Raw genomic sequence first — 14,801 nt, 5'->3', positions numbered from 1 at the left:
AGACTCCAGGCTGCTGGCTTGTCATTGAAGCTCAAAAAGTGCCAATTCTGCCTCGATGAATTCACCTTTCTCGGATACCGCATCACATCATCAGGTGTTAAGCCCGATCCGGACAAAGTAAAGGCGGTTAAGGAGTTTGATACCCCAACCTCAGTGAAACACGTCCGTCAGTTCCTTGGCTTGACTGGCTATTATCGACGCTTCATTCAGAACTATCCCCGCCATGCCGAACCTCTTCACGCCATCACCAGAAAGGACAATGCTTTCCACTGGGACGACAGCTGTCGAAGGGCCATGGACACTTTGAAGGATCATGTCACATCAGCCCCGATCCTGTCATTTCCAGACTTCAACCGTCCCTTTTCCATTCACGCCGATGCATGTGACATTGGTCTTGGGGCAGTGTTGATGCAAAAGGATGACAAGGGTCGTGAGTACGTTGTGGCTTTTGCTAGTCGCTCCCTTCACAAAGCTGAACTCCCCTACTGCACTTCAGATAAGGAGTGCCTCGCTGTGATATGGGCTGTGGAACACTTCCGCCCATATGTTGAAGGTGTTCATGTTACTATCTTCACTGACCACAACAGTCTCAGGTGGCTCATGTCTCGTCAAAACCCAACGGGCCGACTCGCCCGCTGGTCACTTCGTTTGCAGGACTTTGATTTCACAATAGTGCACAAACCTGGTGCACAGAACAAAGTTCCCGACGCACTGTCACGCAACCCTTTGCCTCTGACCTGTGACAGGCCAACTGATCTTTTACCAGATCATGCTGTTATGGGCAGCCTGGACATTCGTACTCTGCCCCCCGTCATTCTGGCTGACCGTTCACAATTGAGACAGCTGCAGTTAGACGATCATGTCACAGGTCCACTCCTCAGAGACATTGAAGCAGACTCTCTGAACAGCTCGGACAATGCCACCTTGTTACAGTATGTTGTGTATGACTCTTTTGTATCACAGAGAACCCAAGTTCACATGTGCTTTGCACCCTTTGAAAGAGCTGAAACTGTTTGCCCCTACTTCCATGAGAGGCACCTTGCTGGACTATTACCATGACCACCCCACAGCAGGTCACTTGGGTGTTTCTAAGACATTGGCTAGACTGCGTTTTAGGTTTTTCTGGCCCAAAATGGCAGCTGATGTGAAACGCTATGTGATTTCATGCTCAGTGTGCCAACTCACCAAGCCAAGTCAGAAAAAAGCAGCCGGTCTTATGGTTCCCATTGTCCCCCAGAACTCCTGGGAGTATGTGGGTGTGGATTTTGTTGGGCCACTTCCCCGCACCCCCACTGGTAATGCTTATTTGATCGTGTTTGTTGACTATTTGACTAAATGGGTTGAAGCCAGTGCTGTCAAAGAAGCTACATCTCAGGTAGCAGCTGGTAAATTCGTCACTGACATTTTTGCTAGGCGTGGTACACCCACTTACCTCATTTCTGACAGAGAGTCTCCTTTTGTGAGTGAGCTTTTTGAACAGGTTGTTTCTGCCTTAGGCTCGGTGCACAGACTCACTAAGGCATATCACCCTCAGACAAATGCTACTGAACGCGTCAACCGGATTCTGAAAACTGCAATCCGCGCTTATGTAGGTGATAAGCACACATCATGGGACAAGTTTCTCCCTCAGATTTGCTTTGCTCTGCGCACCGCCCCCCATGACAGTACAGGTATGACTCCTGCCATGATGCTTTATAGTCGTGAGTTAGACACCCCGCTTGACCTTATCACTCAGCCTTCTACAGCAGGTGTTGATGAACCGGGTGTGCCTTACCCTGAGACTTTGAGAGCCTCCCTGCAGGAAGCTCACAACCACGCCAAAGCAGCTTTGGACTATAGCCATGACAGACAAAAACATTACTATGACTTGAGACATCGACATGCCACGTTTCGTGTTGGTGACCTTGTGAGAGTTAAGACGCACCCCAGGTCAGACGCTCAGTCTAACTTTACTGCTAAACTTGCACCACTGTTTCAGGGACCATTGTGTGTATCTCAGAGACTCAGTGATGTTAATTACAGGCTCACTTGGGTGGACGCCGGTGTGGATGCAGGTGTTTATCATGTTGTGAACATGCAACCGTTCCATACCTGGGACTCTCTCACTTCCAAAGAACATTCTGTTTCATTGCCTGCTGAGAGAGAGACCGCAGAGGGTCGGAACTCTGACTCTCAGGCCCACCCTGGCCCCCCTGCAGACACTGACATTGACTCTAAGCCATTCCCCTTTGATTTACCGGACATTGACTCTTCTTCTGGTGTGGGCGCTGTTCCAGAGAGTGTTTCACCCAGATCTGTCCAGCACCCAGCTGCTGGTGGACATTACAATCTCAGGCCCAGACGTTGCCCCAGAGTTACGTCTGGCTGGAGCAACAAAAGATGGACTAATGATTTTCACACAACCAGGCTTGATCTGAAGTGAAATGTTTTGGTTAAATCTGTTTGATGCTGTCTTGTTGCATTGCTACTTTGAGTCATGATATGTAGATGTTTCTGTTTGCTCTACTTAATCCAGTTTTATGGCTCTTTCGTGCGTTAAGGTTCATTCTTGGCATTTACTTAGAAAAAAAAAAAGAACAAAAGAAAAAAGTGAAAAAAACTAAGAAAACTGATTTTCCACTGTACATATTCGTCTTATTTTCACCAATTTCATTTTTAAATGGTCTTTTGCCCTGTGTGTGTGTGCACCAATCTTAGCTGTAACCTCTATGTATAGGGTACTGTTAGGTGTGGTGTGTGCTTTTTCAGCTGTGTACGGCTGAGGACAGCCTTTTTCTCACCAGGGGGGGACTATGTAACAGTTGCTATTGTAATGCAGTGTATCACCACATGGCGGCGCCTCCTGTCTCACAACTGGTGTCACCCCCTTTTTGTTCTTCTTCGCACTCCTCTTGTAATGGATGCTCCCGTGTGTACGCGGACTAGTGTGCTCTTTAGTAATGTGTGGTAGAGGTAGCACTTTTATTTTTGATATTGTAAATAAATGAGTACTTTTTGGAAAGTCAGAAGCTGTTGCTCATTCGCTATCCACCTGCACACCTCCGCGGCTGGCTTCATCTCCACTGCACGTTACAATATGTTGATTTTTTTCGCCTACTCATATCATCATTTTTTTACTCCTGGTTCTGTATGTTCATGTTCTGTTCTTTTGTAAACTTCATCTGTTTGTATGTTGTATACTCATTGTGTTTCAATAAAGTTCGATTTAAAAAAAGGTACGTTCTAAACGAAGCTTCATACGTCACTGATCACGTGACTCTGGCCAAACGAATCAAGCCTCGACACGGTGCTTCTGAAGCAGCGCGTTGATCTTTCTGACACACGTCAGCTTCAAGCGGACCATCACTACGTCTCACATCTAAAGGTGTCAAGGTAACTTTGAACTGAGTTCAGTCAATCTGGAGTTTTTCCAAGTTTTCTGTTGCTCTCTGTGAGAGAAGAGCGTTAAAGGCGGGGCTCTCCAGAGTCCAGCAAAACAGGAAACCACAGCTGGGTGTGTGTAAGTGTGCAAACCAATAGAATGCATCGTGGTGGGGGGGGGCATCACGGGCAAGAAAAAAATAAAATAATCGGTCGTACCCATGCTTCCCCGACGTCATGCCAGCGCATACTGGGAAATTCGTAGGCACCGATCGGTTTTCTATCAGCCATTTGCTGGGAGTAAGGGCGCCCTCCGTTTGCGAGGTGCGCCTGCTGCTGGCGGCACAGGGAGGAGAGGGCGGGGCGGCGGGGAGTCTCTGGCTGGCTGGAGCGGCATCTAATAACCAACTCGCAAAACAAAATAAAAACAACACAACAAACAGATATTATGATACAGACTTATAATCTGCACCGATGTTTTTTCTAAATTCTATAAAGTGAGCGCGAGAGCCCTCGGTGCGCCTGCGCACTGCTGAAGTCAAAGTAAACTTTATTGTCATCTCCGCTACAGACAGTCCAGCATATAGAGAGACGAGACGACGAGGCTGCAGTTACAGCGGTGCAAGTAAACAAACAATAAATATAAGAAGAGTAAGAAAATAAATCTACACTTTAGGACTCTGGGTAAAGGATCAATAACAATTTAAATTTATAATTTACAGTTTGATGATTTAAAGTCTCACACAACCCGTCAAAAGGGGCGGGGCCGGCTGCTTCCAAGTAGAGCACATTTCATTTATGATGATGTAAATCCAAGCCCATCATGGATTCACGATCTGAATCCTGGGTTGTGTGAAATCCCAGAAATCAACCTTAGACAAAGTGAATCTGTGAACTAAGGTGTAGATCTGTTAGGTTAATTGTGCTGATCCTCGGGTTTGTACTGGAGCGCAAAATTCAAACCAATGGAAGATGGACAACAAAAGTTCAAAGCCATCAGGTGCTCAGGTTAGAAAAAAGAGAAAAGATGCAGGTAAGCAGACGTGTGATTGGATAATGGCAGCTCATCCTGAACCAATCAGACTAAACTCCAAACAATACATTATGTTACAGATTTTAATATTAATTAGTCATTGTTACTTGTTGATTTGTCCTTTTCTCATTGTGTGACGAATTATGACGACTGTTTGGTAGCTGTTATTGTCTCTCTCTCTCTCTTCATGTGTGTTTCTCTGGTGAAACAATAGTTTTGTGTTAATGTTAGGGCTGCACGATTTTGCATAAAATGAGAATCATGATTTTTTGGCTTAGAATTGAGATCATGATTCTCTCATAACAATAAATAAACATAAAACAACAAATGTCTCACGTTTTGTTGTTGCAGCAAAATGTTGTCCTGCTTGAAATTCCGTCTCCACCGTTGCTCGACGCTGCGTGTACAGAGCAGGTAGTGCAACAATAGAAAAATAGTTGCGGGACGGCACTGTGTAGCGTTTGTCTAGGGTGTTGATCGTTTTCCTAAATCCCTCGTTTTGCACAGTGTTAATGGAGCCATATCTTTGGTCAGGTGATAAGTGATAGCCTCCGTAATGTCTTTGTGCCTGCGGGAGTTCGACGTGTATAGGGAAGCGCTGTATAAGGTTCCCGTTATTGATGTTTGGGTGGTTGACCGGGACGGATTTTCTCCTGTCACTTTCTCGTCATCCCTGACGTGCTCTCCGTTGTTGTTTCCCTGCTAATTTTAGCATCACACGGCACAGCTTCTGTATCACGTGGTATAAGGCTCCGCCCTTGTCATTTGTTGAGCAGGAAGAGTGAGCGCTTGTTTTCATGCAGAGTACGTCCCGGATCAAAATGTGAAGTTTTACAAATCACCACTTCTTTAGTGAATATCATTTCAGTCTCAGACAATCTCGTTTCTCTTACAGAGGTTGAGTGCACCTTCTGCGGATGGCGGTACCACACAGTGTGCGTGGACTTCCCCTGCACAGAAGGCAACTACAAATGCTGTGAATGCTAAATAAACGGAAACAAATGATCCCTGTTGTCTTTGCTTGATGATTGGTTTGAGTCTTGACAATCCACATTGCTGGCGTTGCATCTTTCAATGGCAGCAATGGCAGGTATCAGTGCTCAAACCTTTTGTGTTTGTTTCCAACAAGTTGCCCACCTCGGGAAACAAAAATGTGTTCTTTTACTTGTCAGATGAACATATGAGACACTTTGACTCTTCAGTGCAGTGTGGAGCCTAACAAAGATCTGTTTTGTGTCCCAGCTGATCAGCAGGAGGAGGAGAGTCTGACGGAGCAGCAGAGGAACATTTTCAGCTACTTGGACTCAGCTCAGCCACTACAGAGGAAACAATGAGCTCAACACAGAAGGTGACAGACAGAGCAGGACCATATGACCAAAGATATTTATCACCATATACATTTGAACATTTGCCATAACGATGTAGCTGACGATAGAATTGACACCAGACAAAATACTTTACAGCTGCACAACTTTATTAAAAACCCATCAATGTATTTTCACTGAAACAAGCAGCTGTTGTTTATGTGCATTAAAGTTATATAAAAATGTAACAGTGCAAATGCAAATTCCTCGCTGACAGTTTAACCAAAAGGCGTTTCCAGTGGAAACTGGCCGACACATCCTGAGCATAACCATGTATAATATCCACTAAACTTCAGAAGAGGTTATACAGTCGTGGCCAAAAGGTTTGAGAATTGCATAAATATTGGAACCTGGAGAAGTTGCTGCTTAAGTTTTTATAATAGCATTTTGCCTGCACTCCAGAATGTTATGAGGAGTGATCAGATGAACTGCATCGTCCTTCTTTGCCATGAAAACGAACTTAATCCCCAAAAAGCCTTACCACTGCATTTCATTGCTGTCATCAAAGGACCTGCTGAGACCATTTCAGTGATCGTCTTCTTAACTCAGGTGAGAATGTTGGCGAGCACGAGGCTGGAGATCATCATGGCTGTATCCCGATTCAGGTTCTGCAGCTTTAAAGTCCTCAAGGGCCGCGTACTCAAAGACCGCTAAGGCCGAAGTGCGAGGCTCGTAGGCTCGTGAAATGGGACGTCTAGCCTCCGTCGCGCTGCCCAGGTTGCCTAGCAACCATGATACTAACAGCTGGAAACGTTTCATACAGCTTTGTTTGACAGAAATGAAGGAGAACATATTTAGTTCATTTGTTTCTACATGAGCTCTGTGTGATTTGATGAGTATCTGAGGCTGAGACCACAGGACTGTGAAACATGATTGTTGGGCTTCATTTCTGTGCTGAACAGTCGTTTAAGATTAGCTGTAAATAACAATTAGCTGATGTTGTTCATGAGACTAAAGTCATCTCACTGTGGTAATGTAAATATAATATGTTCAATATTATAGTTATTATAATATTGTTGGCATTACTAAATTTGGCTCAGTGCTTACATACATGTGTAAAAAGCAAATGTACGAGCTGTGATGTTACACCCCGGCCTAGGCAACCGGAGTGCAACACGAAAAAAGTAAAAATAAAGAAAAAAAAAAAACACACAAAAAAACCCCACTAAAGCTCACCACCAAAATCCCGAAATGAAAGTATCGACAAATCTATTTACAACAAACTATTTATTTACAACAAAACACCAAACTATTTACAACACGGGGGAGATCGCGACCATGACACACTGAAACACAAGGCTTAAATACATAGAAGGAGCAATCAGGGGATGGACCACAGGAGGGAAACACAGCTGGGGCAAATTAGACCTGACGAGACAAGGAAAAGTAAACTGAACACACTAAGATAACACAGACTTTCAAAGTAAAGCAGGAAACGCATAACAGTCACGCCAAAAACAACACACTGACAACACCGAAACGTAACAGTTCCCCCCACCCAAAAATCAAACATTTAACACCAAGTGAAAAGTTTGATCCAGACAGACGAAGCCGATGAAGGCTGGAGCGGTCCCACTGACCCTCCAGCAGACGACGAAGGCTTGAGCGGTCCCACGGACCCTCCAGCGAAGGCGGATGAAGGCTGGAGCGGTCCCACGGACCCTCCAGCGACGACAAAGGCTGGGGCGGTCCCCGGACCCCCCAGCGAAGGCAATCCCGGACGAGCCCCCATATGTTACACCCCGGCCTAGGCAACCGGAGTGCAACACGAAAAAAGTAAAAATAAAGAAAAAAAAACACACACACACAAAAAAAACCCACTAAAGCTCACCACCAAAATCCCGAAACGAAAGTATCGACAAATCTATTTACAACAAACTATTTATTTACAACAAAACACCAAACTATTTACAACACGGGGGAGATCGCGACCATGACACACTGAAACACAAGGCTTAAATACATAGAAGGAGCAATCAGGGGATGGACCACAGGAGGGAAACACAGCTGGGGCAAATTAGACCTGACAAGACAAGGAAAAGTAAACTGAACACCCTAAGATAACACAGACTTTCAAAGTAAAGCAGGAAACACATAACAGTCACGCCAAAAACAACACACTGACAACACCGAAACGTAACATGTGATAACTGTGTCTGATAGAATGAAGAGTAGACTGATATATGAAATATTCCTTTATTGGGTGAGAAAATCAGACCATGTCATACCTGGTTTAAGTCACACAGAATAGATATCAGAGTCTTAAACAGGCTGACGTCTGCTAAATGGGTCAAACTGGGCAGAAAGTCTACAAACACATAACATCCTTATAGAATATGATGTAACACTATAGATCAACTTAGCTCAGAATATATAAAGCATATAAACAGTTACAGCAATATGATGCAACAAACACAGCAGCTACTGATCCAAAATACTCAAAGCTTCATAGAACTGAAACCAACATTTATTTTTAGCTCCATTCTGCTGCTGATACAGACTTTAGGTTTCTGAACATTAAACTTGTTGCTGCCTTTCATAGTGTGTAACTTGAAGGCCCTGAGTACTTTCTCCCACACTGAAAACACTGGGATGATCACATTATTTGAACATTACCTAATAAGACTGATTCAGCACAGACAGTTATGTTAAACTTTCCTAGCAGTCCTTCACAAACAGGGAACAGTCTGTCTATTCTCTCCATCTGTCAGCTGCTGCTGGCTCTTCCTCCTCCTCTTCCTCACACACTGCTGAGTTTGTCCTGGTGGATCATCAGGGGTGCAAAGCCTCACAGATGATGTGCAGCAGTGGGTCCCTCAGTCTGTCCTCACTCTGGACACTTGCAGTCGTCACACATGGAAATCAAATGTGTTTGAATCCTGCAGCTTATCACACAAGTGTAACTTATAAACACATGTTCATACTTTTATTCCACAATCAGAGAGAAAGAAACAGAGAGAGAGTGCAGGACAGACAGACAGGTGACAGTCTCAGGTGTACACACTGCTACACAACAGCACAGAGAAGCAGGATTTAGTGTTTGTGTTATTACGAGTGTAAACAAGAAGAGTTCCAGATGGTGCAGTGGACACATGTGTGACTGCTGTGATTAAAGCATCTTTCTTTCAGCTTAACGAGTGAACCGTCAGCTCGTTCAAACACACGTTAAAGTGCGCCGAACAGAGGCAGCAATATAACACAGCTAACATTAACAGTGCAGTGGATCCTGCTTGTGCCGTGATGTTCAGGACTGCAAACCGAGCAGCATCACTGACTTTCAGCTTGTTGTGTTTGTGGATATATGACTGACTTTAATTATCCACAAAATCATCACATTCTCTGTCAGATTAAGGTCGACTATTGAACGGCGTATATTTTAAAGGCTTTAAAACCAAGTTAACGCTGAAAGTACAAACATCACTAATGTCACATAACTCTGCCGACAAGGCATAGCTATGGCTATGAAATGCTCTTTGTGTATCACTTCTTCATTATGAAAGATGTCATTAATGCACTAGTAATGTCTCATCTGGAGTATTGTTCAATCATTTGGTCAGCAGCTAATAAGACAGATCTTAACAGACTTCAGTTAGTCCAGAATAAGGCGTCCAGATTAGTGTGAAGATGTTCATACTATACTAATATTGATCAAATGCATAATAACCTTTCTTGGCTTCCTGTACAGGCTAAAATATTCTATGGCTTACTTGTAGTTCTAAAAAAAGCAATTCTGTTAAACACACCACATTTATTCTGCTCAGCTGCAGTATCCAGATGAAATACATCATCATATTACACAGTTTTCAACAAGCTGCAATTTAGTAAATGCTCGAGTTAAAAGTAACGTTTTGTAAAACTGTTACATTTAGAGCAACTTTTAAGTGGAATAAGTTGCCTTAAAAAATTAGAGAATTATTCAAAACTTCAATGAACACTTAAAAGCCGATTTACAGAGCTTTTAGTTGTTGTAAATATTGTAAGACACGATTTGTTTTTGAAATTTGTGTAATGTGCCTCAATGTTATTGATATTATTATTATTATTATTGATTGCTTATATTTGAACAATTGTGAAACCTCACTGTGGATGTAAGAGTGAAATTATGTGGATATCTTGAATCCACTTTATTGTGTAATATTTTATGTGAGTATTTGACGGACAGTGTTGGGAAGGTTACTTTTAAAATGTATTCCATTACAGAATACAGATTACATGCCCCAAAATGTATTCCGTTACGTTACTCAATGACAGTAACGTATTCTGAATACTTTGGATTACTTAATATATTATCATGCTTTTTACAACAACGTGAATGTGCTATTGCTGTGTGATTTATTACTATTACTGAAGGTCCGCGACTCCGAACTGTAGTAAAGGGACCTCTGACTAATACGGCGGGGTCCCTGTCGGCTCGTAGCCGAAAAATAGCTTTACTTTGTTGTGTGGGTCAACTTTTCTTGCGAGAGACAGAGAGAGGCGTTGAAAGGCTGCTCCAACAGAACTTATTGTTTCGGAGGAAAACACGAACACGGTTTACAGTCGAGTCTTAATAGCTTACTTACAGCTGGGCTCGTCAGGCACTCTTCTTGGCTGCAGTGGTTATTATTATATTTACATGCCTCCAGCTCCCGTTTTTCCTCAATGACAACTCGTACCTTTCCACTCCCCTTTTTCTCCCTCCTCGCTCACAGACCCATAACGTGTATGGCAGTCCATTCTCCCTGCAACACGGACTACACTGCCCATGATGCTACATTCTTTAGAGCTATGCTTGTAGCATTCTGCCTTTTAGCTTAGCACAACAACAACAACAACGAAAAGGCGCTCTCTCACCCAGGAAACACACAGTCGCAAAGAGAGAGAGCGTTGCCCTGTAACCATGGCAACCGTAACGCTGCCGCCTGGAACAACAGCTGTCAAACAAAACCCAAACAGTCCTGACCCGCGACAAAATGAAACAGGAAAGTACTGCAGTGTAATCAATTTATTTCAACCATGTAACTGTATTCTGAATACCACCTTTTTAATCGGTAACTGTAATGGAATACAGTTACTCATATTTTGTATTTTAAATACGTAACGGCGGTACATGTATTCCGTTACTCCCCAACACTGTTGACGGAAGACGAGCAACATCTGTTGTGGAAGCTAACGGGGTTCCTTTAGAATAAACAAACAACAAACAAACAAACATAGGATTTATTATCACTGAATAATTCTGTATAAATCTATACAAATTATAGAAATATGTAATAGGAAACAACAAAATAATCTAAATTATAAAAGTGTGTGTGTGTGTGTGTGTGTGTGTGTGTGTGTGTGTGTGTGTGTGTGTGTGCATGATTTTAGTGTTTGAACAGTCATGAATTATCTTTAACAGCAGGTTGGATGTAATGTGTTAGAACTACCAGCAGGTGGGGATAAGAGACCTTTAAGGTGTTTGGCGCCACGCTCCACCTTCAGGTTTAAAACTAGTGTTAATGGAGTTTGAAGGTTGAGTTTGTTCCACGACTGCATTTCACTCACTGCCTCTGTTTGTATCTCTGTCACTGCAGGACCAACATGGAGCCAGAAGTCAGCGCTCTCAGGAGGCCGACAAACCTCACAGAAGAAAGGGAGAGAAAAAACACACCTGTGACGAGTGTGGGAAGGGTTTTACTGTGAGGGCTAAACTAAAACAGCATCAGGTCATCCACACTGGAGAGAGACCGTTCAGCTGTGACTTGTGTGGAAAGTCTTTTTCCTTGAAGGGTTCCCTAAAAACACACCAACTCATCCACAGTGGAGTTAAAGCGTACAGCTGTGATCAGTGTGGCAGAGCTTTTACTCAAAGTAGCCACTTACAGAGTCATCTAGTTACCCACTCTGGAATTAAGGCATACAGCTGTGACGAGTGTGGGATGGAGTTTACTCTGAAGGCTTCACTAAAACAGCATCAGGTCATCCACACTGGAGAGAGACCGTTCAGCTGTGACTTGTGTGGAAAGTCTTTTTCCATGAAGGATTCCCTAAAAAAACACCAACTCATCCACAGTGGAGTTAAAGCGTACAGCTGTGATCAGTGTGGCAGAGCTTTTACTCACAGTAACAACTTACAGAGGCATCTAGTTACCCACTCTGGAATTAAGCCATACAGCTGTGATCAGTGTGGCAGAGCTTTTACTCGCAGTAGCCACTTACAGAGTCATCTAGTTACCCACTCTGGAATTAAGCCATACAGCTGTGATCAGTGTGGCAGAGCTTTTACTCAAAGTAGCAGCTTACAGAGGCATCTAGTTACCCACTCTGGAATTAAGCCATACAGCTGTGATCAGTGTGGCAGAGCTTTTACTCAAAGTAGCAGCTTACAGAGTCATCTAGTTACCCACTCTGGAATTAAGGCATACAGCTGTGACGAGTGTGGGATGGAGTTTACTCTGAAGGCTTCACTAAAACAGCATCAGGTCATCCACACTGGAGAGAGACCGTTCAGCTGTGACTTGTGTGGAAAGTCTTTTTCCTTCAAGGTTTCCCTAAAAAAACACCAACTCATCCACAGTGGAGTTAAAGCGTACAGCTGTGATCAGTGTGGCAGAGCTTTTACTCAAAGTAGCCACTTACAGAGTCATCTAGTTACCCACTCTGGAATTAAGCCATACAGCTGTGATCAGTGTGGCAGAGCTTTTCCTCACAGTAGCAGCTTACAGAGGCATCTAGTTACCCACTCTGGAATTAAGCCATACAGCTGTGACATCTGTGGAAAAACTTTCAGCCAGAGAGGGCACCGAAATGAACACCTACGCATTCACACCAGACATGATGTGTACTGCTGTGAACAGTGTGGCAAATACTTTACAACAGACGCAGACTTACAACGACACATGTTTACCCACACTGAGGAGAGACCTTATCAATGTGACCTGTGTGAGAAGACTTTTAAATCTCCACATCACCTGAGACGACACCAACAGATCCACACCAGAAAGAGACTCTACAAGTGCAGCTACTGTGAGGTATGTATTTATATTGTTATCTTGTCATTTTAGCCTGACTGTTTGGAACAACTCTGCTCATTAAACTGTGTTAGCATGTTAGCAATTCTACTGCATGGAAAAGCAGCTCTGAGTGATTATTCAGATTTTCCTTTCAGTTATGATTTTAGTATTACTGTAGTATTATGGTGGTAGTATTGTAGTTATTGCAGCCCAGTAAACTGAGTGTGTTAACTGAAACAGTCAAATGTAGTTGGACGTCTGCAGAGATGCTCTTTATTTCAGGCGACGTTCAGGATACAAATGTTGAAGGACTGACTTACACTGTCTTTGTGTCTTTGTTTAGAAGCAGAGCGACACAGATGGATCCAGTTCTCAACCCTGTCATCACTGTGGTGGTGGGAAAGACTTTCATTGTGACCTCTGTGGAAAAACTTTCAGTCGGCAAGCTGCCCTAAAAGTACATCAACGTAGACACACTGGAGACCAACGGAAATACTGCAAAGAATGTGGGAGAAGCTTCACCACATCAAGTGAGTTAAAACGACATGAACTGATTCACAGTGGGGTTAAAAAGCACCTCTGTGATCAGTGTGGGTCATCCTTCACCACTGCAGGTCAGCTTAAATCACACAAACGAGTCCACACAGGAGAGAAACCACACAAGTGCAGACACTGTGAGAGAAGCTTCTCACAATCAGGTAGTCGTAACATTCATGAACGTGCACACATGGAAGGAAACTACAGCTGTGACCAGTGTGACAAGAGCTTCAGGAATCTCAGTTCATACTCTGCACACAAACGATCCCACGTTACTAATAAACTGTTTCACTGTTACCAATGTGCCCAAACATTCACCTCATTGTCTGCTCTGTGCAAACATCAGCGCGATCACTCAGGGCTGAAATCACTCCCATCACTGGATCACAGTGAATCTGAAGACACAGAAAGATCCTCTGGTTTCTGTGTCAGACTCAAAAAGCTTGAGATCAGGCTCCACAGAGTTCAGATAGAATCATTTAAACTTGTGTTGAACTGAACTGGTTGCTGGGCTGAACTTCTACATAATACAGATCTACATGGGATCTTCTTTTCTGTTGTTTTACTGAGTCAGTTTTGTCCTGTTTTCTCTGTCCTGGTTTTGCTCGTCTGTAAATGATTGAAACTCAGTCAAATAGTTCATTGTTCTCCAGCAAAACGTTTTGGAAACTCATGTTTAACCTTTAAAACTCTGACATGTTTTAGCACACAAGGCTTCATCGGGGAGTTCACTCATGATTGGACCATGAGAACAAAGGTTTTTAGTTCTTTCAAAGAGAGTCTTGGAGATGTTTGATGTTTCTGTTTTTCTGAAACCACCTGAAAGAAAAACTATTTTTCTTGCTTTATGTATGTTGTGAATTTTAGCACTACGGTTAGCATTTACAGGATATTGTTTTTGATGATATTATACAAAGGACCCTGTTTCAGTGGAGGCTGGTGGCGGGACGTTGGATGGCACAGGTGAGGGTGATGGAGCTCATGACTCTCCCCTTTATAGTGACGGAGGAGACTGGCGTGGGGGAAGCGTGTAGTGGAGGAAGCCGAGGAGAGAGCTGGTTTCTGGCTACAAAGACTGCGTCAAACCAGAAAAGATTGCTCGTGGTCAAATAATGTGTCAATCACCTGTGAATCAAACTGTGTTTGGCTCAGTTCATGTCACAGTGTTGTTTAGTATATCTTCACTTGTCTCACTCTCCTTCTGTTCTGTCCATCAGGACGATCCTCAGCGCTTACACAGATCCTCCATCGATGTTTTGGATCCAATCAGTGATCAGTTCTACGAGGAGGCCTGGATGTTCACCAGCGCTCGCTACACCTCCATCTACCAGAAGGTGAGTGTACTCCTTTGTACTCAGATTAACATTTTACTTCTTAAAATACATTTTCATATATGAGCTTTCTATTATTTCATGGGCCATTTAATCAATATTAAAATTACAAGCATATCAACAAAGGTGAAGCTGGTTTTTTCCACTTGCTGTCACACAGTCATGGAGGAATACAATAAATACATAATCAGTCATAGATCCT

General features: G+C 43.3%; 1 protein-coding gene across 1 annotated transcript in view; it reads left to right on the top strand.

Moving 5' to 3' along the window:
* LOC146577062 (uncharacterized) overlaps positions 1 to 14,596 on the top strand; it is a 107,124-nt gene extending 92,528 nt beyond the window's left edge. Inside the window, exons 4-6 of the mRNA XM_085268180.1 lie at positions 12,666 to 12,749; positions 13,075 to 13,261; positions 14,486 to 14,596. Of these exons, the coding sequence (XP_085124306.1) occupies positions 12,666 to 12,749; positions 13,075 to 13,261; positions 14,486 to 14,541 (327 nt within the window). The 3' untranslated portion in view covers positions 14,542 to 14,596. The remainder of the gene's footprint in view (positions 1 to 12,665; positions 12,750 to 13,074; positions 13,262 to 14,485) is intronic.
* The last annotated feature ends 205 nt before the right edge of the window (positions 14,597 to 14,801 follow it).

This window comes from Mchenga conophoros, linkage group LG3 (assembly GCF_057382185.1).
Source record: "Mchenga conophoros isolate Kocher_MC1m ecotype Shallow Benthic linkage group LG3, M_conophoros_male_GT1.1, whole genome shotgun sequence".
NCBI classification, from domain to species: Eukaryota; Metazoa; Chordata; class Actinopteri; order Cichliformes; family Cichlidae; genus Mchenga; species Mchenga conophoros.
Note: the sequence above shows the minus strand (reverse complement) of the source record. Positions and strands in the feature narration are given on the sequence as shown.